Below are 23270 nucleotides of genomic sequence, written 5' to 3' on the forward strand. Positions count from 1 at the left end.
TCTCACCCATCCATGAGCACCGCAGTATCTGCCCCGCGTTGTACTCAGATCCATCAGCTGTGATCCCATGGGGAAGGAAACGCGCCTTCCGACAAGCAGCAGGGATAAATGACAATGGAGCACACACACATCTGACAGAGAGAATTAAACAAAGAGCAGAGCGTGTGGATCATTGCTAATTCTTAATCAAGACAAGAAAAACACACCGAGGAGGCCCCTCCCGCCCACCACTGCTCCCAGCAGCGACAGCTTCCAGAGGCAGTGACTCATTGCTTAGGAAGCCCCACAGGGTGGGACCCCGCAGGGTCTGTGTGCAACCCCCAAACACTGCTGGGTTCAAGGCGAGCTGCTCCCATCAGCCCTGGGTCCCTCTGGCAGCATCCCCCAGGGCCAGGGGTGAACTCCCACTCCCAGCAGAGCTCGGGAGCCACCGTTCCACCCCAACCTCCTGCAGCTCCCGGCAGAAACAGCCCACCTCCATGAGGAGCACAACACCTCTGGGCCTGTTCAGTTGTTCATTAACCTCATCATTATGGGACTAAAGACGTGAATTGAGTATTTAAGTGGAGCAGTGTACACTGAGACAGCCACGAGCGCCCAGCTCTCGCTCCCTCTGCAAAGCAATATTTCAGCCACATGGGAAGGAAGAATGATGGTTCATTGGGGAACGTCTGGCGGTTCCAAGAGAATCGTGTTATCACGTAGGTTGGAAAAGAGCTCTGAGATGCCCAGTCCAACCCCAGCCCATCCCACTGCCCACGTCCCCCAGTGCCACATCCCCGTGGTCACTGAACACCCCCAGGGATGGGGGCTCCCCACCGCCCTGGGCAGCTGTGCAGTGCTGACCGCTCTTTGCAGCACAGCTTCTGCCCAGGCTCCAACCCGACCCTCCCCACGGCACCCTGAGCCCATCCCCTCCCGTCCCATCCCCGTTCCCTGCCGATAGAGACCGACCCCTCCTTCCCTCCAGCCTCCTTTCAGGATGGCACAGAGCGCTGAGCTCTCCCTGAGCCCCTCTGCCCCACACCGCCCCATCCCCCTCCCTCAGCCGCTCCCCGCAGCGCTGTGCCGCAGACCCACACACGCTCCAGGGCCACAACATCTTTCTTGAGGTCAGGGGCCAATAACTTTGGAGAAGATCAAGAATTTTGGTTAGCTCCATTTGGCACAGGTAAGGCGTCAGATCAGTGCTGTCCTTTTCGCTGACTTCCCCCTTGGGATGCTGAAGACAACAGCAGAGCAATGGGAAGCGGATGCTGAAGCCAACATCCCCGCTGTGGATTGCAAGAGCCTCTGCTAATGGTCAAGAGAGACAGCAAAAGGGCTATCTATATCTGAGCTAGTCAACAGAGAAACGGGCTATTTCAGAGCGTGATTCATCAGACTGATTTTAAATGTCTAACTTGGGATGAGATAAATTGCACTTTGGAAGAGCTATTTCTCACCAGTGACTGCAGGGAGTCCAGACAGCAGCCTCAGGTGTGGCTGTGTACAGCAGCCAGCCCCATGCAGATGGGTGAGTCACCCCCCTGCTCCCAGAGCCTCAGAGCAGGATGTGCAGCAGTGGGGTTACCCTAATCCCAGCACACAGGGATGGATGTGCAGCAGTGGGGTTACCCTAATCCCAACACACAGGGATGGATGTGCAGCAGTGGGGTTACCCTAATCCCAGCACACAGGGATGGATGTGCAGCAGTGGGGTTACCCTAATCCCAACACACAGGGATGGATGTGCAGCAGTGGGGTTACCCTAATCCCAACACAAGGTGATGGATGTGCAGCAGTGGGGTTACCCTAATCCCAACACACAGGGATGGATGTACAGCAGTGGGGTTACCCTAATCCCAACACAAGGTGATGGATGTGCAGCAGTGGGGTTACCCTAATCCCAACACACAGGGATGGATGTGCAGCAGTGGGGTTACCCTAATCCCAACACACAGGGATGGATGTGCAGCAGTGGGGTTACCCTAATCCCAACACACAGGGATGGATGTGCAGCAGTGGGGTTACCCTAATCCCAACACACAGGGATGGGTGTGCAGCAGTGGGGTTACCCTAATCCCAACACACAGGGATGGGTGTGCAGCAATGGGACCCAACACACAGGGATGGGCCCTGGAGGACCTACAAGGTACAGCAAAGCCAAACACGAGGTATGGAGTTGTGGGAAGAAGAAACTCTGAGGAGGGAATGACGTTGTCTGTTATTCTGGCACCACTGTGGGGTCCATCCCTTCCAACACACCGGGACAAATTCTGCCTTGCTGCAGAGCTCGGATGTAGACAAAGCACAGGAAATCGAGAAGGACCTTCAGGAGGAGTTCGGGAGCACAAATCCCCCCCAACACACCTTCTGAAAAACACTTCAGTGTTAAATTAAGAGGATTACTCCCTGCTTCTCCCCAGGCATCTGCACTTTTAAGTCCTGCAGCGCTCGGAGAACAACCAGTGGATGAGGAACAAATTGGATCACGGGCTTGGCAAAGAACGTTTAAAAGGGGTTATCTGCAAGAGAAAAAAATTCTTGGAAGGAAAAAGTGCATCCAAAAGCAAAATGCACACAGGAGAGAAAAACACGGAGCCACTCTGCATAGCCTGGTGGAAATGAGACCAAGAAAATAAGGGGTGTTTTTGGTGTGAGTCGGGCTCATGCGCACACTGTTTGCTGTCCTTTGCCCCAAATCCCAGAGCTGAACCACAGCCCCAGCACAGCCCCCAGGGGGGTCTGCAGGAACCTCGTGGGCAGGACCAGAAGAGGGGGTTCAGGAAGCAGCCACTCACAGCAGCACCCCTTGGAAAGCAGGAGATGGAGCAATGTGGGTGGCATCTCATTCGGCTGCACCCCCAGCAAGGCTCCCTCTGCTCACTGGGCACACTGGGATGCGTTGGGTTGGACTCGAGATCTCAGAGGTTTTCTCTGACCCCAGTGGTTCTGCAAGCAGGGAGCTCTCAGCACGTTGCTGCAGAAGCAAAGCACCAACAATAGCGTTCTGATGGCAGCGTGCAGCAATCCAACCTCATCCACATAAACGTGCAAAACCTGAAGGCGCTGAGGAATTTCATCTGCATGGATTTCAGAGAGGCACTGAGGCAGCCTCACTTGTAAATGCAAACACAGAAACGTTGAAAAGGGAAACGACCGTTACCACTCTCCATGAATATGAGGAGAAGAAATCATTAAAACAGGCAGGTAAAGAATGAATGAATGAATGAAAAACCCACAGCATCACGGGAAGGAGGTTTTCATAAGAAAAAAAGGGCTGCAGAGATGGAGCTTCGCCTGATGGGGAAAGGCTGAGAGGACTCCCAGGCAGAAGAATTCGTGCAGAAGAAAAGGGAAGAATCCAAAAGTTTGTAGAGTTTGGTTTTAACATAAACGAACAAAACCCCCTCCGTTGTGTTCCTGGATGAAAAGCGAAGCTGGGGGAGAACAGCTGATAGCAGCTCAGGTCAATGCTGTCCTAAAAAGGGCATGGAGGTCCCAGTGCTGTTCTGTTGGCACCATTCCTCAGTCCTCCCTTCGCTTTCTGACTGCTTTCTACCCAAACTTTGAAGCACAACATTTCATAGACTCACAGAACAGCCTGGGTTGCAAAGGCCCACAGTGCTCACCCGGATTCCAACCCCTGCTGTGTGCAGGTCACCAACCTGCAGCCCAGGCTGCCCAGAGCCACATCCAGCCTGGCCTTGGATGCCTGCAGGGATGGGATGAGCATCCACAGCCTCCTTGGGCAACCTGTTCCAGTGCCTCACCACCCTCTGCATGAAAAACTTCCTCCTCACATCCAACCCAAACCTCCCCCGTCTCACTTTAAAGCCATTCCCCTGGTCCTATCACCACCCACCCTCACAAACAGCCGTTCCCCTCCTGTTTATCCGCTCCCTTCAAGCACTGAAGGCCACTCTGAGGTCTCCCTTCTGGCCAATGATTCCCTCATTTCCAGAGGGACTGCTGGGCTGTGGTTGGACATCTCAGCTCCACGGCACCAACACCCAGCGGCCGCGCTGCCGACCCGCAGCACACTTTCTCAGTGGAAAAATCCTGCCCTAAACTCAGGGAAATGTAGCACAGCAGAAAGCAGGACTGATGACAGACAGCGATCCCGGGAGGTTGTGTAATCCTCAGAGCCACGGCCACCAGCCGCATCCTGGCTCCTTCCCATCTCTTTCAAAATGACCTTCCCAGAATGAACGAGGGAACAGAATGAATTTCTTGACCCTGTTTCGAAGGAAAAGCTGCTCCAGGAATTCCAATTCCATCCCAGTCCCGAGGTGGGTACAGAAACACTCAGAAAAACGAATTCCCAGAAACGGCGCTAGAAAGGGAGGTGCAGGATGAGTGGGCTTTGGTGGGATTTGTTGATAGTGACCAGATAAAAACATGTGAGTTTGTGCAAGGATGAGATCTTCCAGAGCCAGCATGAAACCATTGGAGCAGGGAGAGCTCAGGGAGAGCTCAGCGCTCTGTGCCATCCTGAAAGGAGGCTGGAGGGAAGGAGGGGTCGGTCTCTATCGGCAGGGAACGGGGATGGGACGGGAGGGGATGGGCTCAGGGTGCCGTGGGGAGGGTCGGGTTGGAGCCTGGGATCAAGCTGTGCTGCAAAGAGCGGTCAGCACTGCACAGCTGCCCAGGGCGGTGGGGAGCCCCCATCCCTGGGGGTGTTCAGTGACCACGGGGATGTGGCACTGGGGGACGTGGGCAGTGGGATGGGCTGGGGTTGGACTGGGCGTCTCAGAGGTTTTTTCCACCTGAATGAATCTGTGATTCTATGCTGAGTGAGCCTGGCCTTTGCAGTCTGACCCGTGGCAAGAATTAAACTTTGAGCAGAGAGAAGTGAGAAAATTTTAGGCCAGACCAATTTTTTTCTCACCATAGTTTAAGATTGCTAAAAATAGAGTTTGTAATGCCAACCGGTGGCAGCTTTAATAACCACAGAGGGACGGCGTGTTCTGCATGTCCCCAGGGAATCTCCATTTCTTCTTTATGCTGTAGTCAATTCTGACACCTCTTCCCATTGCCCTGTCCTCGTTAGGCACTCCTAACCTTCCTCATGAGGTGCGATTGATGTCAGACCATCAGCAGCACTTTGGAAACCTTGTACGAGCCCCACGAACTTGCCCTTCCCTGCACCCACCACCCCACAGCCCCTTCCTGACCCACAGCATCGCCGCTCACCCGGGGGAAGTGTCTGGTGCTGCCCAGGGGGTTCACACACACAGCTCCTGGTCCCATCCCCATGGGCTGCGTCCTCACAGCTGGAGCCCTCCTGCCCCACACAGCCCTTTTGGGACCCAAGGAGCCAGGGAATGGTTGGGTTGGAAGCGACCTCAAAGTCCCCAAAGCCCCAACCCCTGCTGTGGGCTGTGTGCCCCTCCTCCCATTGCAGCCCCTCCAGTGAAGGCAGGACAAAGCCATGGGCAGGTTGGAACAACCCAACAAGTGCATCACTGGCGAGCCATGGAGAAACACCAGAGGTGAAGTGCAGCCGCCTCCACGTATTACATTGGAGAAGTGAACAAGGAAGGAGAGGAAAGGGACATACAGTTCATAGCTGGAGCCAAAAATATCTAATATTTCTAAACACCAGAAGGTTGCTTTTCCTTAGAATTTAGTCTGTTTCATGTTTTATGTTCTCTTTACTTAACCGAAGCGATGCAGAGCCCATCAGGACGCTGCCAGGACAGTAATCACAGAGCTCCACTCATCTGAAACAGAAACCAAACTTGTTTAAGAGAAGAGCCAAAGGCTTGATTAGAGGCATAAAGAAAACTTAACTGCAGGAAAAGACGTAAGGATTGGGGCACGTTAATGGCAAACCAAAGCGTGGTTAAGCAGATACAGAACAGACATAAGATGGTGAGTGGGATTTCAGAAAAATGAAACAAAAACAGAACTTCTGTGGAACATTTGGACAAGAACGCATCAATAAACCAAGGAGTCACTTCTACAAACTGATAGAAATGGATACTTTTCTGCATCGGGCACAACTACCCATCTAACGCCACAAACAGCCTAAAAGAGCGCAGTGGGGGATGAGAAGGAGGTCAGATATTTATGTAGCAACGAGCAGATGGAGCTTCAAGAGGAGAGACACAACCGAGCCCTAGGGCTGCAGCCTACAGCTGAGCCACAATCAGGGCCCTAAAGGGAGCCTGCAGACAGGAGGGGAATCAACCCTTGGAAAGGGGAGAGAACAGCAGGACAGGGGAATGGATGGAAGGTGAGGGAGGGCAGCTTTCAGTTGGCTGTCAGGGGGAAGTTGTTTGCTGTGAGAGTGGGGAGGTGCTGGAACAGCTGCCCAGAGAGGCTGTGGATCCCCGTCCATCCCTGGAGGTGTTCAAGGCCAGGTTGGATGGGGCCCTGGGCAGCCTGGGCTGCTGTGAGATGGGGAGGTTGGTGGCCCTGCATGGCACAGGGGGGGTTGGAGCTTCGTGATCCTTGGGGTCCCTTCCAACCCAAACCATTCTGTGATTCTGTGACCCGCTACTACAGAGCATCGCCCCGCAGCTCCGCAGCAGTGCAGCCCCAGGAGCTGCAAGGCAGCTGCATCCCCACGCCAACAGCCTGAGCATCCCACACATGGGACCAATCCAATTGGAAGGGTTTCAGTGGTTTGAAACTCAGTGTGAAACAACCAGAAGAGAAACATGGGCTGTGCTCGGCTGCCCTCGGATAAATCTCTGCAGGTGGTGACCATGGGTGCCCTGCTCCACGAGATGAAGCAATGACCACAGCTCATCGTGCACTGCTCAGAGCTGACTGCAGAAAGGGACACCAGGACGGGGCCCTGCTTGGGTCCAGGAGAGGAACTGCACTGTGGCACAGCACTGCCAACGTGTCAACTGCCCACAGCGGGTGCAGGACTGTGCCTCATCCCCCAGCATAGAACCATAGAATGGCCTGTGTTGCAAAGGCCCACAGCGCCCATCAGTTCCAACCCCTGCTGTGTGCAGGTCGCCAACCTGCAGCCCAGGCTGCCCAGAGCCACATCCAGCCTGGCCTCGGATGCCTGCAGGGATGGGATGAGCATCCACAGCCTCCTTGGGCAACCTGTTCCACTGCCTCACCACCCTCTGCATGAAAAACTTCCTCCTCACATCCAACCCAAACCTCCCCTGTCTCACATTAAAGCCATTCCCCTGGTCCTATCACCACCCACCCTCACAAACAGCCGTTCCCCTCCTGTTTATCCGCTCCCTTCAAGCACTGAAGGCCACAATGAGGTTTCCATGCAGCCTTCTCTTCCCCAAGCCAAACAATCCCAGTTCCCTCAACCTTTCTTCAATTGCATGGCCAAGCACTGCCAGCCCAGCCACACAGTTGCACAAACATGCAACAAAATCCCTTTTTCTTCCAAAAAATTGATTCTTCCAGCTCCCCAAGACATTTCGGTTTTATTCTATTCATTTCCTTTTAACCTCCATAAGCCAATCTTAGGCTTTCCCTCCCCCATTCGCTTGTCAGAGTTTCCAGCAGGAGGAAATCCCGCATCCAGGTCTCCAAGAGCAGCCGATGGTCCTGAAAACTCTTTTCCCCTTCTCCCTTCCAAACACGACCGCCAGCCCAGCGCTGCGACCACCACGGCACAGCCCAGATGGACCCACGCAGTGCGACCAGCATCGGTGGGCTGAATGGAGAGGAGCAGCTGCAGGAACTGGGATTGTTCAGTATGGAGGAGAGGAGGCTCGGGGGAGACCTTACTGCTCGCCGTAACTACCTGCAGGGAGGCTGCAGTGAGCTGGGGGTCGGCCTCTTCTCCTGTGGTACAGCGATAGGACCAGAGGGAATGGCTTCAAGCTGTGCCGGGGGAGATTCAGGTTGGAGGTTAGGAAATACTACTGCTCCAAAAGAGAAGTCAGGTGCTGGAATGGCTGCACAGGGAGGTGGTGGAGTCACCGACCCTGGAGGTTCAAGGAACGTTTGGATTTCGTGTTGAGGGACATGAATTAGTGAGAGCTAGTGGTGATGGGTGGATGGTTGGACTGGGTGATCTTGAAGGTCTTTTCCAACCTTGGTGATTCTGTAATGGGTGCCGAGAGCCCCCCCAGCTCCCACCCGCCCTCCCCGGCTCCCATTCAACCCCAGTGTTGGGCCAGCGGTCCTTTCCTATACAGCCCAGCCCCCGAGAGCCAGAGGGATCTGGGGAACTGAGAGTGAAGCAATGCAGCCCTGGGTGCTCATGGAGACACCCAGCCCCAAACGGTGTCACAGAGATGGGGCTGCGGGGAGGGAACAGAGGGACCTCAAAACAGGGGACACTACAGCACGGGGTGGGTGCTGCTCTCCAGCCCCACCAACGGAACACGCAGCCCTACGGGGCCACACGGATCCTGGGTGAGCACCAGTCAGCACTGAGTGCTGGTTGTGAGCACAGGACAGCCCTGCAGCCGTGGTGCAGCACTTCGGAGGCAGCTCCTGGTGCTGCTGTGGCCGGGGCACCGCAACGAGTGGCCGTGCAGTTGGGAGCAGTGCTGTTACAGCCAGACTCTGTGATCTTAGGGGTCTTCTCCAACCTGAGCGATTCTAAGATCTGAGCAGATCAGCAGAAGCACAAAGCATGGAAGGTTCCGGAGCTGCCTCCAGATAAGAGCGGCAGTGCAGAGACCTCAGCAGCCCCCAAGGGCAGCTCCTGGGTTGGTGTGAGGCTCCCGGTAAGGGAGGGCTTCATGCTGAGAGGTGAGGCAACGCTCAGTTGCACAGAGAGGTGCTGCTGCCCATCCCTGCAGACACCCACGGTCAGAGGACGGGGCTCTGAGCACTGACGGAGCTGTGGGTGTGGGATCAGACAGTCTTTAGAGGCCCTTCCAACCCACACCACTCCACAGTTCTATGGCTCCTGAGCAGCCCCTCACCCACCAAGACCCCAGGTCCCGCTGCCCAGAGCTGTGTGCTGGCAGAAGGAAGTCAGAGGAACCAGCACTGATCACTCAGCCTTACGAGAACCCGAGCCACAGGTAAAATAACCCCATCTCTAAACCCCCAGTGCAACTAAGAACTGTCATGGTAACACCCAACAAACACCAGCAGCAATGCTGGCTGCCGTTCCCTCCTCGTGGGGCGGCTCAGAACGGCAGGGAGAACTGCACCACGGAGCAGAACCTGCTGCTGGGTGCACATAGTAACAGTTGCTTGAGAATCACTCCTCCTGATCACAACGTGTGAAGAAACGAGATCCAGAACCGGCGCATTCATCGTGTTCCTGGTTTCCCCTTCTTGTTCCCAGGTTGCTGTCCTGAGTCCCCTCGCCAGGAGCCACTTCTCTCTGCAACCTCAGCATTCCGAGGCTGGTGCCGATCGGTTCTCCCCTTGCTTGGGGTTCTGACACCTCATTTTGTTTGTCATTACCAGCGGACAAGCAGCTCAAGGAAAGACTCCCCTCTCTGCACATTCTTTTGCTACCTTACGGATGAAATATCAGCATCGATTGTTATCCTTGCTCACCCAATGGCCATCAGGACGGTCACAGTGCACATCGATTGCTGTCACCCTCCCCTTTGTCACCCAGTGGCCACCAGGACGGCCACAGCACACTGCCATGCTCGCTTCCTGACCTGCGCTGTGCTTTCAACCCAATTCCTACTGACAGCTCATGAAGAAATGGGATGGGGATGGAATGGGGATGGGGTGGGGATATGGGGATGGGACGAGGAGGGGATGGGGATAAGAATAGGGATGGGGATGGGACGGGGATGGGGACGGGATGGCAAAGAAGAAAGATCCAGAGCAACAAACCCAGCACGAGACCGACCCCATCACACCAGGACATGGCAGGAACCTGGCAGGAGCCGACCTGCTTTTAATATGGGGTGCAGCCTTAAGTGGAACACAAGAAAATGCTCAGGGACCTCTGGATCTCTTGCAGGACCTACAGCAATTGCTTTGGAATGCAGCCCTGCTTCACACCGTACCACGCCGTCCTACAGGTCCTATGGGGGATGGGGCAGAGGGGCTCAGGGAGAGCTCAGTGCTCTGTGCCACTGCTGAAAGGAGGCCGGAGGGAAGGAGGGGTCGGTCTCCATCGGCAGGGAACGGGGATGGGACGGGAGGGGATGGGCTCAGGGTGCCGTGGGGAGGGTCGGGTTGGAGCCTGGGAAGAAGCTGTGCTGCAAAGAGCGGTCAGCACTGCACAGCTGCCCAGGGCGGTGGGGAGCCCCCATCCCTGGGGGTGTTCAGTGACCACGGGGATGTGGCACTGGGGGACGTGGGCAGTGGGATGGGCTGGGGTTGGACTGGGCATCTCAGAGCTCTTTTCCAACCTGAATGATTCTACGATCGCCCTGCAAAAACCAGGACAGCCTGCTCATGACTCCATGTCCCTCTAGCTATAAACCAGCAGCAAAAGAGCAGCACACAACAGCAGCACACAACAGCAGCACACAACAGCAGCACACAACAGCAGCACACAACAGCAGCACACAACAGCAGCACACAACAGCAGCACACAACAGCAGCACACAGCCCACCTGCCCTGCCCAAGGTCCTTCCCGGAGGGCAACCATGGGACCCTCCTGTTGAGCCCCAGCCTCGCTGCGACGCAACCAGCCCTCCTCTCCAGCGCCACATCCCATGCTCAGAGACGTGCAAACAGCAACAGGTGAGTTCATGAATGACACATTCTGCTGCAATCACCACAGGCTGCTGTGGGACCACCTCCCTAACGCAAATGCACGACGAGATGAAGAATTGCAGGATGGAAAACACCGCTCAGTGGGTGAAGATGGGAAAAGCCCCATCTCTGCAGCGACTCCTCCAGCAAACGCCGCACCTACAGCCACAGCTGCAGCCCCCTGCTCCGCTGCCATGTGGGCTGTGCACAGCTCAGGACAACTCCTGAAGGTCCCACGTGCACCCGAGCTGCGACGCCCCGATCAGAGCTGACGTGAGCAGTCAGGGGAGCAGCTCCAGCCCACGGCAGCGAGAGCAGGAAGATGGAAAGAAGGAGGAAGATCCTTCAACTTTCTGTGAAACGCTGCAATTGGGTTCTCGCAGAGGAAGCCTCTTCTCGCTGCTACCTGCTGGAAGCTGACTCCTGACCCACCGCAGGTTTCCAAGCAGCTGCCCAATGTAAACGGCAATGCCATCATCCCCCTCAGCCGCCGTCTCCCATCAGCTCCGCATCGCCGGGGCTGTGCGGCTGGGAGCTCCGCACGGACGGTGCTTCCTCTCTGCCCGTACTCAGGCACTGCATTGGATGGGGGCCACTCACCCCAGCAGCGCCCCAGCATAGCGCCGTCCAACTCGCTGGGGCTCCCAGCCCAGCACTGAGCGCAGCGCCCGAGCCACCGAGCTGCCACCGAGCGCCAGGGCCTGGGGTGCTTGGAGGGACCCAGCAAGGCTCCGAGGCCCCGCACCTGGGCACCACACCTGACGCCCGCATCCACGCCCCGCGGCTCCGCCGCTGAGCCCCGATCCCGGGCTCCAGGTCCCCGACCGTCGCCCCAAGACCCCGCACACCAACCTGCAGCAGCCCGGCGGCCCCAGCCGCGCCGAGGGTCCCGCCCGGCCCCGCATCCCCTCCCCAGAACCACGGGGCCAAGCACCGCCGGCGCCGCTCCGCCGCGCTCTCCCGCCGCCGCGACCCCCGCCCGCATCCCGCAGCGCCGCCCGCATCCCCGCCGCACTCACCCTTGACGGCTTCTCCCCGGTTCAGCTGGATCTCTCCCTCGCCCTGCGGCGCGTAGCTCTTCACCACGATGAACTTACGGCCGGGCACGGCGCTGTACAGCTTCCGTTTGGGGCCGCGCAGCGGGGCGGGCGCGGCGTGCGGCGCGGGCTCGGGGCCGGGGCCGGGCCCGGGGGGACCCGCCGGGCCGCCGGGGCTGTAAACGAAGACGTACGTTACGGTGCTGATGCCCGGCAGCTCGCGGCCCGCGGGCTGCGCCATGGCGGGGACGGCGGCGGCCGCGGCCGCGGGGGGCTCCGGGGCTTCAGCGCAGCCCCGGCCGCCGCGGCGCCGCCCGGGCGCGGGCAACGGCTGCGGCTCCGGGGCCGCCGCCCGCCGCCGGCTCCATGGCGCGGCGCCGCCCGCCCCGCGCGCCGCTCCGCTCCCTCCGGCGCCGCGCCGCCGCCGCCGCGCGCACCATGGCCCGGGGCAGCTGCCCGCCGGAGGCGGCTCCTCCCTGCGGGGCGGGGATCCGCGCCTCCGCCCCCGCCGCGCCCACCGGGATGGGGTGGGGTGGGGATATGGGGATGGGACGGGGAGGGGATGGGGGTGAAGACGGGGACGGGGATGGGACGGGACGGGATGGGGTGGGGTGGGGTTGGATGGGGTGGGGTGAGGTGGGACGGGACAGGAGGAGGAGGGGGGGATGGGGATGGGGTGGGGTGAGACGGGACAGGAGGGGGACGGGGGGATGGGGATGGGGACAGGACGAGGATGGAAGGGGGAGGGGATAGAGCTTGGATGGGAGGGGGAGAGGGGAGGATGGGATGGGGATGGGGTAGGGATATGGGGATATGGGGATATGGTGATATGGAGATATGGAGATATGGGGATGGGACGGGGGATGGGGATGAGAATAGAGATGGGGGTGGGGATGGGGATGGGGACAGGAATGGGGATATGGGGATGGGATGGGACAGGATGGGGAGGGAATGAGGATTAGAATATGGATGGGGATGCGAGTAGGGATGGGATCGGGATGGGGATAGGATGGGACAGAGAGGGGAATGGGAGGGGGATGAGGATGCGGGTGGGGATGGGACGGGAGGGGGAGGAGATGGGGATGGGATGGAATGGAATGGGATGAAGATAGGGATGGGATGGAGATAGGGATGGGATGGAGATAGGGATGGGATAGCGGTGGGGGTGGGGATGGTGTTGGGACGGGATGAGAGGGGGTTGGATGGGATGGGGATGGGATAGAGATGGGGGTGGGAGGGGAATGGGGTTAGGGATGGGACGGTGATGGGATGGGAGGGGGGTGGATGGGACGGGGATGGGGATGGGAGGGGGATGGGCCCGTACTCCGCACCGCCCCCCAGCGGCCGCCTCTGCCGGGCAGCCTGGGGGAGCGCAGCGGGGGGCGCTGCGGATGCGGGCGGTCCAGGGGGGGATCGGGGCTGGATGCACCGGGGGCACCTCGCGGACGGGGCTTCGCTCCCGGTCCTGGCGGCTGCCATCGCCCTCTGCTCGGGGCCGCACCGGGGCCTCCCGCGCCGCCACCCCCGCTCCGGGAGCAGCTCCGGGCCCCCAGCGTCGCCGCGGGGCTCTGCCCGGCTCCGGCGGTGCTCAGTGCTGCTCCGGTACCGTCACGACACGGCCCGGCGCCGCCGCAGCCCCGCCCGATCCCGCAGCCCCATGCCCGAAAACTGCAGCCCTGCTTCACGCTTGCCGCCCAGCGCTCAATGATTGCAGCCTCTGCCCCAAGCCTGAAGCTCACTGTCTCAAATTTGCAACCCTGTACCCAATATCTGCGCCCTACGCCTCGCGCTTGCGGCCCCGTGGCCCGGGTTTGCAGCCCCTGTTCGTTGTTTTTCGCACACATCTTCCCCCTGCACGGCTCCGTACCCCCAACGGGGCCGCCCCAGGGCTGCTGCACCCCAGCGGCCCTGCAGGGACCTTCAGCCTCACCGCCGCTCAGAGCACTCCTGGCTATGGATGCGGGTGGAGGGAGCGCCCAATGCAGTGGGGAAATCCATCGCCTCCGCACATCCCCACAAGTGGAGGTCACCGAGCAACCCGGATCAGCCCTCGGGGCGTAGTTGGCAGAAAGGAGGGCTCGGATACGGCAGCAGAAGGCACTGCTGAGCACCGGGTCACCCCCAGCCCCCGTCCTCCACACCGCAGCCCCTCGAGGGAAAAAACACCTTAATAAGAACTAAATAGCTCCCCTTGCCTCCTAATGCTTCTAAATGTCACTCCGGTATCATGTTTTAGTCAATGCAGAGATATTAAAGACCTGCTCAGAGCCCTGAAGAGCTCCTTTATGCTTTCAGAAACTGTCACGAGCAGCACGAAGAACACACAGCATTAAGGCTGCTCACAGCAAAGTGTGCCCGGTGCCAATGGGATCTCGGACACCAACCTGTGGGGCTGAGCACCGTGTGCTCACACAGGGCTTGGAGAGCTGAGGGCAGAGGAATCCGATGGGGTTCAGCAAGGGCAGTGCAGGGTTTTACACCTGGGGAGGAGGTCACAAGGTGACTGTGAGCCAGCAGCGTGCCCTGATGGCCGAAGTGGCCAATGGGACCCTGGGTGCACCGCACAGCACGCAGCCAGCAGGGCAGGAAGGTGGGGGCTCCTCCCCTCTGCTCTGCAATGAGGGGGCTGGGCTGGGGGAGAAGCAACGGCTCCTTCCCACCCCTACAGTTCTGCGGGTTTCTGTGACCTCCCTTCTCCCACCACTTCCCCATCTCCCCCAGTGCCACAGCACTGAACTGACTGTGTTCCAAAGTACCCCCGGACCAAGGCTGGCCTTGGCACAGAGACCAGAGATCACCATGAGATCAGAACGACAGCCCAAATTCCCCGTGACCCCCCTTCAGCAGCTGCATTGAGGAAGCATTAATTACGTGGTTTGCAATCCAGTTCATATCTGCCATATTGATTTTGCAGCGCACTCATTTTTTTAATCATTAAGGAGTTATTAAGTCAAAATGTCTCCGCAGCCTCCATCCATTATATCGGAGGTACATTTATAACAAGTTGTGTAATAGTTTCAAAGGACGCAACCATTTTTGTTTGGTCTATTTTATTTTTATTTTTTTTCAGCAGGCTCAATTTCAATTAAGGGATGTTAATTAGTTTAATCATATTTCATGTTAATGCCTGCTTGATGGAGACCCGTGTCAGCCACGCAGCTGCTCCAGGTTCGGGCTCACTCCAGGCACATTCCCACCCGTGTTCCCAACAGGGTAAGGCCAGAAGAGCCTCACGGCTCCGGTTTATCTCCCACTGGCACAAACAGGAGCACCTCAACGCCTTCCTGCTCCACTGCCCCACGCCATGGGGCACCCCAGTGCCCCACAGAGTGCATTTGTTCCCTTTCTCCGCCTGGTCGTGCAGCAGCAGATCGCCGCTGGATCCTTCACCTCCTTCTGAACAGCAGCCAGCACGCCTTGTATGTTATGCATAAAACAAACACCACCGCGGCAGTGTTTATTAAGCAGCCAAGGAGCTGCTCCGTTCCCTGGTGTATAATGGAGCCTCTGCTGCGCGCTGTGCCCGCGTCCTCCTCCACCCCAGGGGGCTGGAAGGAGAGACTGAGCCTTCCTGCCCCGCACTGGGATCCTCTCCCATACAGGGATCGTGTCCCATGCTGGGATTCTGCTCCACGTGGGGTCCTGCCCCATGCTGGGATCATGTCCCATGCAGAGATCCTGCCCCAAGTCAGGATCCTGCCCCACACAGAGATCCTGCCCCATGCTGTTATCCTACCCCACTATATGACCCCGCCCCAAGAGGGATCCTGCCCCGTACTGAGATCCTGCCCCACATGGGATCCTGCCTTACATGGGATCCTGCCCTATACAGAGATCCTGCTCTACACTGGGATCCTGCCCCATACAGAAATCCTGCCCTACATAGGATCCTGCCCTATACAGAGATCCTGCCCTACACTGGGATCCTGCCCCACATTAGATCCTGCCCCACACAGAGATCCTGCCCTGGTGACAGCGGGGTTTCCTCCCTGCAGTGCTCTGTCTGCAATCCATCCACCCGAGCTGCCAACCAGGTTGCTCAGCACTAACCATGGAGCAGAGCTGGGGAATGATGGATACGGCACCGCTCAGCTGACACCCGCTGCAGGGGCTGCAACGGCTCTGAGAACCAACTCCTCCCGATGGCATTTGCTGTCCTGGGGCCAGCAGCCCCTCTGGAAGCCATGAGCTGCAGCTGGCTGTGCTTTGCTCATCCCCTGCCTGCAGCCTGGAGCCCAGAGCTGGTCATAGGATGGCCTGGGTTGTAAAGGCCCACAGTGCTTATCAGTTCCAACCCCCTGCTGTGTGCAGGTCGCCAACCTGCAGCCCAGGCTGCCCACAGCCACATCCAGCCTGGCCTCGGATGCCTGCAGGGATGGGATGAGCATCCACAGCCTCCTTGGGCAACCTGTTCCAGTGCCTCACCACCCTCTGGGGGAAAAACTTCCTCCTCATATCCAACCTAAACTTCCCCTGTCCCACTTTAAAGCCATTCCTCTGGTCCTATCACTGTCCACTATCCTGGTCCTGCTGCAGAGAGGTGGTGCTCAGGGCTGATGTTGTGCAAACCTGGAAGTGTGCCTTTGTCTCCAGTGCTGAGCTCTGATCCTGCTCTGCCCACTGAAAGCAGCTGCCTGTGATGCACTCAGTGTGCACGAGGACCGTAGGGATGTGGCACTTGAGGACATGGTTGGAGGGCAGGGTGGGGATGGGCTGGGCTCAGGGCTGAGGATCTCAGAGCTCCTTTCCCACCTCACTGAGTCTGTGGCTACAAAATGCATCCAGGATTCCAAGCACCAAAGACGGCTGCTTCGCTCCCCGGGGCCCATCAGCGAAGGATCATAGAATCACAGAATCATAGAATTGCTCAGGTTGGAAAAGACCTTAAAGATCATCGAGTCCAACCACGACCCAACCATCCTACCCCAACCCTAACAGCCCCCCACTAAATCACGGCCCTGAGCACCACATCCAGATGGTTTTAAACACATCCAGGGCTGGTGACTCAACCACCTCAACCACTGGGCAGCCCATCCCAGTGCTTCACAGCCCTTTCTGTACAGAAGCTTTTCCTGAGATCCAACCCAAACCTCCCCTGGCACAGCTTGAGGCCGTTTCCCCTCGTCCCGTCACCTGTCACCAGTCAGAAGAGACCGACCTCACTCTGCTGCAATCACCCTTCAGGTACTGGCAGGGAGCAGTGAGGTCTCCCTCAGCCTCCTCTTCCCAGACCCAACAGCCCCCGTTCCTTCAGTCTCTCCTCGCAGGCCATCTTCTCCAAGCCCTTCCCCAGCCTCGCTGCCCTTCTCTGGCCCCGCTGCAGCCCCTCCGCGTCCTTTCTGTGCTGAGGTGCCCCAAAGCGAACCCGGCACTCGAGGTGAGGCCTCAGCAGAGCCGAGCACAGGGCAGGATGACTTCCCTGCTCCTGCTCACCGCTCCTGATCCCAGCCGGGATGCCGTTGGCTTCTTGGCCAGCTGTGCGCACCGCTGGCTCACACTCAGCCCACCGCCCGTCAGCACACCGAGCTCCCTTTCCATCGGGCAGTGGAAGATCCGGCTGAAGGATGCTCCTCGGGGTTAAAGCATTGCTCCTTTCCCCCCTCTGGAAGGGATGGGAGCACAGCAGTGCTGGGAGCACCGCCGAGGTTTTCCATGCGCCGAAGCACCGCAGTCACAGCAGGACCAGGGATGGAGCCCACGCCAAGGAGCGGTGCCAGAGCTCTGGGAACAGCTGATGCTTTGCCTTGCCACATCTTTGCACATCTGGAGGCAATACTAAGGAACCCTGCACATTATCTTCAGAGTATCTATTACAGATGCTGAATTTCCTCCCCCTTGAGAGCTGAATATCAGATTTTTTTCTGGTTGCTTTAGGATATAGAAAGGTTTTTGTTGTTGTTGTTTTTGGTTTTTTTTATTTTTGCATGGGGGAATTTCCTACTCTTTCAAAATGTACTACAAACCAAACCCTGCAGGGACGAAACGCACTTGGCAGCTTTGCAGTTCATCTGTTTGCCCTTCCCAGTCACCGTAGGATCGTTCATTTTCTTCTTTTCTTTTCAGAGCGAGTCGTCTTTGGCACCGGAGCTGCTTCTCATTTCAGCCATGAACAAAAGGATTTATAAACTGCTCCTATTGCTCCGAACCACAGAATCACCCTGAGGACACTCCCACACACAGCTCAGTGCTGTCTGGGTACACGGGATCATTTCCTTGGAGGAAGCCTCCTGAGCTCCTGCAGCCGGAGCTGTGCAGGGGGATGCACACAGTGGCACAGAGCCGTGGGGATCTCAGCACTGAGTGACCCCACGGTGAGCCATGCAGGATTGGGAAACCCAAATCCTTACAGTGTGGGACTTTTGGACAGCAGCTGAGTGACAACCAAACATTCAGAGGGTGGTGAGGCACTGGAACAGGTTGCCCAAGGAGGCTGTGGATGCTCATCCCATCCTTGCAGGCATCCCAGGCCAGGCTGGATGTGGCTCTGGGCAGCCTGGGCTGCTGGTTGGCGACCTGCACACAGCAGGGGGTTGGAACCAGGTGAGCACTGTGGGCCTTTGCAACCCAGGCCGTTCTGTGATTCTGTGATTATGGCATTCGCTCTGTGTCCTTTGGAAGAAATGTTTTTGCTGCTCTGGAGCTTCAAGTCATTACTGTGAGTGTGGCTGACAAAGACGGGTTCTGATGGGGAGGATTTCACCTTCAGCCAGGGAACAGCAGCTTCACCACTTCTAAGAGCCACGGATGGATCTCCCAGCCCTGCAAAGAGGGGTCTGCAACGGGCACAGGGCTCACCCCACTGCCACCTCCTGACGTGCCAGGAATGGCCACCAGCACAAAGGGGAGCAACCAATCCTCAGAGGAGGGAATGGGCAGGGAACCGACCCTGCACTCCGAGTCGGGCAGGGTATGTTTAGCTGGGAGCTGCAAAAGAAACCACAGCTCGTCACCTCAGGCTTCTTTGATTTCATTCACTGCCTATTTTCCCCCAGGAGATCTCTGAGACAGAAGCCGACTTCAAACAACGATGATGTCTGCTAGATTTCATGTACCAAAAGCACACTCCCGGATGGGACACTGATTTGGTCACGGCACATTCTGGAGGTGATTTCACCTCCCAGGACTGTCACGTAAGTACCAACGGTTATTCCTTAACCATGGGCAGAAATGAAGGATCTTTGGAGGCAGCGAGCACTGCGCTGTATCACATCGGTGCTGAAGGAACACAGGGAGGAACCACGGCTGTTTCCTCCATTCTGGGGTGGGTTAAGGCACCCACAGAGCCACAGAACAGCCCAGGTTGGAAGCGATCCACGTGGATCACTGAGCACAACTCCCCTTCAGGGCTCAGCTGTCCTTGAAGGAGCTGGAAAGGTTTGGAGGGTTTGGCTATTTCTGAGACCTTCTGCAGTACCCAGAGCTGCCAGAGAAAGGATGAAAGACTTCCCCAGCAGACATCAGCACACAGACAGGACCTCAAAGCCTGGGAATGAGGCCATCCACTGAAAGGCATCATATTTCTAGATGGCGATAAGATTCATCCTTCAGCCACAGACTGTTTGAGGCTGGCAGGGACCTCCGTGCCCATATGCTTTAACCTCTGCCCCAGTGGGGACACGCAGAGCTGTGCCCAGCCCCACATCCGGGTGGCTCTGGAGACCCCCAAGGAGGAAGATCTCATACCTCTCCGGGTCCTCATGCCAGGGCTCCACCACCTGCACAGCACAGAAATGCTTCCTGATGTTCGTTAGGAGCAACCTGTGTTCTAATTTCTGCCTGGGCACCACTGGCAGGAGCCTGGCTCCATCCTCTCACACCTCCCTCCAAGTATTTATGGGTGCAGATGGGATCCCCCCTGAGCCTCCCTTCAGGTATTTGTGTACACGGATGGGATCCCCTGAGCCCCTCTGCTCCAGGCTGAGCAGCCCCAGCCCTCAGCCTCTCCTCCAGCAGAGCTGCTCCGCACCCTGCAGCATCCTCGTGGCACTGCAGTGGGCTCTCTCCAGTATGTCCCCATCTCTCCTGTACTGGGAGCCCAGCACTGGGCTCAGTGCTGCTGGGGTGGCTGCGAATAGGAGCAGATCCCCTCCCCCATCACTCAGCCCTCGGTCAGCACGGTGCCCACCAGGACCCCGGGTCCTTCTCCACCACGCTGCATTCCAGCTGGGTGTCTCCAGCAGATCTTGGTGGTGGTGGAGGGGAACTTCCCGTGGCTGACCATGAGCTCCGTGAGGAACGATCCTGAATTCAGAAATGCTTTGGGCACCGCCTGGGTCCTCCCCGCTGCAGTGACTGAACGGCGCAGATTCTGCCCAAAATTCAGGAGGCAGTTTCCTCCATGGAGAGCTCCGTGCCTCCCCGCTGGGGCTTCCTCCAGGCAGAAGGCTGACCAGGACCCTCGGGACCCCCATCCCCTCCCCCCGCACACCCCAAACCAGGTTATCAGGCAGACTTGGGCTGACTGCTAGGGCTCTTTCTATTCCTCTCCGTTCCTCCAGCGCTGCTCATTTAGCTCACTGTTCAGTCTGCTGAGAAACTTCTGGTCTTAGATCATCTCTGCAGAACTAAACGAGAAATCTCCTGCTAACCAGAGCCAATTAGCGGCAGCGTCACACAGCTCGGGAAGAGGCAGCGATGGGGGAGCGGCAGCCACTCGCATTCCTTTGCTCAGACAGCGGCGAGAGAGCAGCGCTCGGCTAATTAGCACGGAGCGCTATTTAAAGCCGGAGCCGAGGAGCCCTCGGGTCAGATCCAGCGTCCGCCAGGAGCGGCGGGAGCTCAGCAGGTTGCAGCAGCGCGATGGGGATGGGGATGGGGATGGGATGGCGAGCGCTGCTGCTCCGAGCCGCGTCCCTTCAAGTCCCAACACCTCTGCCTGACTGCGACCGACGCGTCCTGAGAAGACGGAGCAGAACTGGAAACCCTCAGGAGACAATTAATTAAAAGCTTTTGTCTCCCCCCGTATAACCACAGATATTGATTTGCTCTTTAAAGCACTCCGTGAGCATCCCAGCCAGTAAAACACCCACAGCGGTGGTTGGATTGGTGCCTCTCCGCCCTGACAGCCAAAAGTGTTTTATATCGCTGGGTTGCTTCATCAGATCTTAAAGAGCCCTATCGGAAAGACACAACGCAGTTTTATCGGTCGACAAAGAGGATAAGGGGATTTCTGAAAATTACGCCTTTAATCCTGCCTATCCTGCAAGATCACAGCCCTCTGGAATTTGGACAACCTGTCTGATAAGTCGAGCAAATGCAGGAGCAGCCAACGGCGGTGCATTAGCATGCACCTCACCCCGGCAGATCCTCTTCACAAAGGGAGGAGGAAGGCTGGCTCTGCTGGAGATGCACCACAGGAGCACAGAGGCTGCAGAGAGCTGCAAAGAATTACCAAACCCACACCCAGCAGGAGATGGGTGCAGGGATCCAGGAGGACGCTCGCAGTCCGAGCAAAACACGTCAAACATTTTGCTCTATTAAGGAAAGAAAAAGTGAATCATGAATCGTTCCAGCAGTGCCTCCTGGTCAGTGCCACCCAGGAGTGACAGGAGGTGATGAATTGTCCCTACTGCGCACGCTGTGAGCATTTTGGCCGCTGAAGGTCAGAGGCTTTGTGACGCCTGGCGATGGAGGAACCCGAACCACGCAGAAGGTGGGAGCTGCTCCATAAAGAAGGAAACCATTTGCAAAGATTATGACTAAGAAACCTTTAACATTCTGGCTGCTGAGTCTTTACATGTGACCCAGTCAAAATCCGGTGCCCTAAACACAGCATTTGGCATCCACAGCACACAAAATGTTTTGGGATTTGAGTTCAGCTCCTCATAAACTGATGTTCACATCACCAGCTCCCTGCATGTGGCAGGCACTGATCACAGCACCCAGAAGGACACTTCCCACAAGGCCATCCCAGCTGCCCACTGAGCACCATGGCTCCACAGCACAGATCTGCTCCAACACAACAGGTGCACAACTGCTGGCTCAGCAGCTCACAGCTTGGCTTCACCAAAATCACCTTGGTGAAATGGGCATGGGTGGAAAAGGAGCAGGAACCCTGTGGCAAAGCTCCACAGGGCACAGCAGATCTCCCAGGGCATGACACAGCCCCTAGGGCAAGGCACAGCTCCCCAGGGCATGGCACAGCTCCCCAGGGCATGGCACAGCCCCTAGGGCATGGCACAGCTCCCCAGGGCATTGCACAGCCCCTAGGGCATGGCACAGCTCCCCAGGGCATAGCACAGCTCCCAGGGCATGGCACAGCTCCCCAAGGCATGGCACAGCTCCCCAGGACATGGCACAGCTCCCAGGGCATGGCACAGCCCCCCAGGGCATGGCACAGCCCCCCAAGGCATGGCACAGCCCCCCAAGGCATGGCACAGCTCCTAGGGCATGGCACAGCCCCCCAGGGCATGGCACAGCTCCCCAGGGCATGGCACAGCTTCTAGGGCATGGCACAGCCTCCAGGGCATGGCACAGCTCCCAGGGCATGGCACAGCTCCCAGGGCATGGCACAGCTCCTAGGGCATGGCACAGCTCCCCAGGGCATGGCACAGCTCCCAGGACATTGCACAGCTCCCAGGGCATGGCACAGCTCCCCAGGGTATGGCACAGCTCCCAGGGCATGGCACAGCCCCCCAGGGCATGGCACAGCCCCCAGGGCATGGCACAACTCCCCAGGGCATGGCACAGCTTCTAGGGCATGACACAGCCCCTAGGGCATGGCACAGCTCCCAGGGCATGGCACAGCTCCTAGGGCATGGCACAGCCCCTAGGGCATGGCACAGCTCCTAGGGCATGGCACAACTCCCCAGGGCATGGCACAGCTCTAGGGCATGGCACAGCTCTAGGGCATGGCACAGCTCTAGGGCATTGCACAGCTCCTAGGGCATGGCACAGCTCCTAGGGCATGGCACAGCTCCCACAACATGGCACAGCCCCCACTGACACTCCAGGAAGGAGTGTCCTAAGTCACAGGGTCTCATTTTGGGGTGGTGCTGTGTGGAGCTGGTGGTTGGACTCCACGATCTTTATGTGTCCTTTCCAACTTGAGCTCTTCTATGATTCTATGAACCATGAGGGGAACGAGTCAGGACGCTGACAGCATCCCACCACGATCCTCTCCACGATCGGCCCAAAGAAATGGGAGCACTGCCACCCATTCCTGCATGGATCAAACACTGGGGGACTGGTGTGTCTCAGCACCAATGAGGGAAGCTACGCTGCAGGGTGCTGCTCAGAAGCTGGAAGGCACTGAGGGGAGCAGGTCTGCCCCCAACAGAAAGGGGATGGGGTGGCAGTTCCAAAGGCTGGAATCGGCCCAAGGGGGCTCTGGGCTGCCCAGGAGGACCCCTGGCATCGGGCTGGAGGGGCACACATGCGTGCAGTGCAGTCCCAGAGTCACTGCTGAGAAGGAGAGCTCATCTCGGAAGTTTCCCTGAAACTCAAATGAATTTTCAATTCTATTCCCTTGGAAGGAAGGATGTGTCTGTGTCAGATGCCAAATCAAGGGGATTCTTTGTGTAGGAAGTGTAATTGATTCCCATTTATTCCGCATCTGTATTTCTTAAAAAAGGAGCTCGTGTTGAGTCATGCGCCGGGCAGGCGCGCTGTGACGCCTCCAGCAG

General features: G+C 57.8%; 1 protein-coding gene across 9 annotated transcripts in view; it reads right to left on the reverse strand.

The window, feature by feature from the left end:
- The window catches only part of SHANK3 (SH3 and multiple ankyrin repeat domains 3), a 306860-nt gene that overhangs the window by 157237 nt on the left and 126353 nt on the right, over nt 1-23270 (reverse strand). For all 9 annotated transcript variants that reach the window (XM_085233682.1, XM_085233821.1, XM_085233499.1 and 6 more), the window contains exon 13: nt 11629-11822. In XM_085233682.1, the coding sequence (XP_085089808.1) occupies nt 11629-11822 (194 nt within the window). The remainder of the gene's footprint in view (nt 1-11628; nt 11823-23270) is intronic.

Source organism: Meleagris gallopavo, chromosome 1 (assembly GCF_905368555.1).
Source record: "Meleagris gallopavo chromosome 1, MGAL_WU_HG_1.1, whole genome shotgun sequence".
Taxonomy (NCBI): Eukaryota; Metazoa; Chordata; class Aves; order Galliformes; family Phasianidae; genus Meleagris; species Meleagris gallopavo.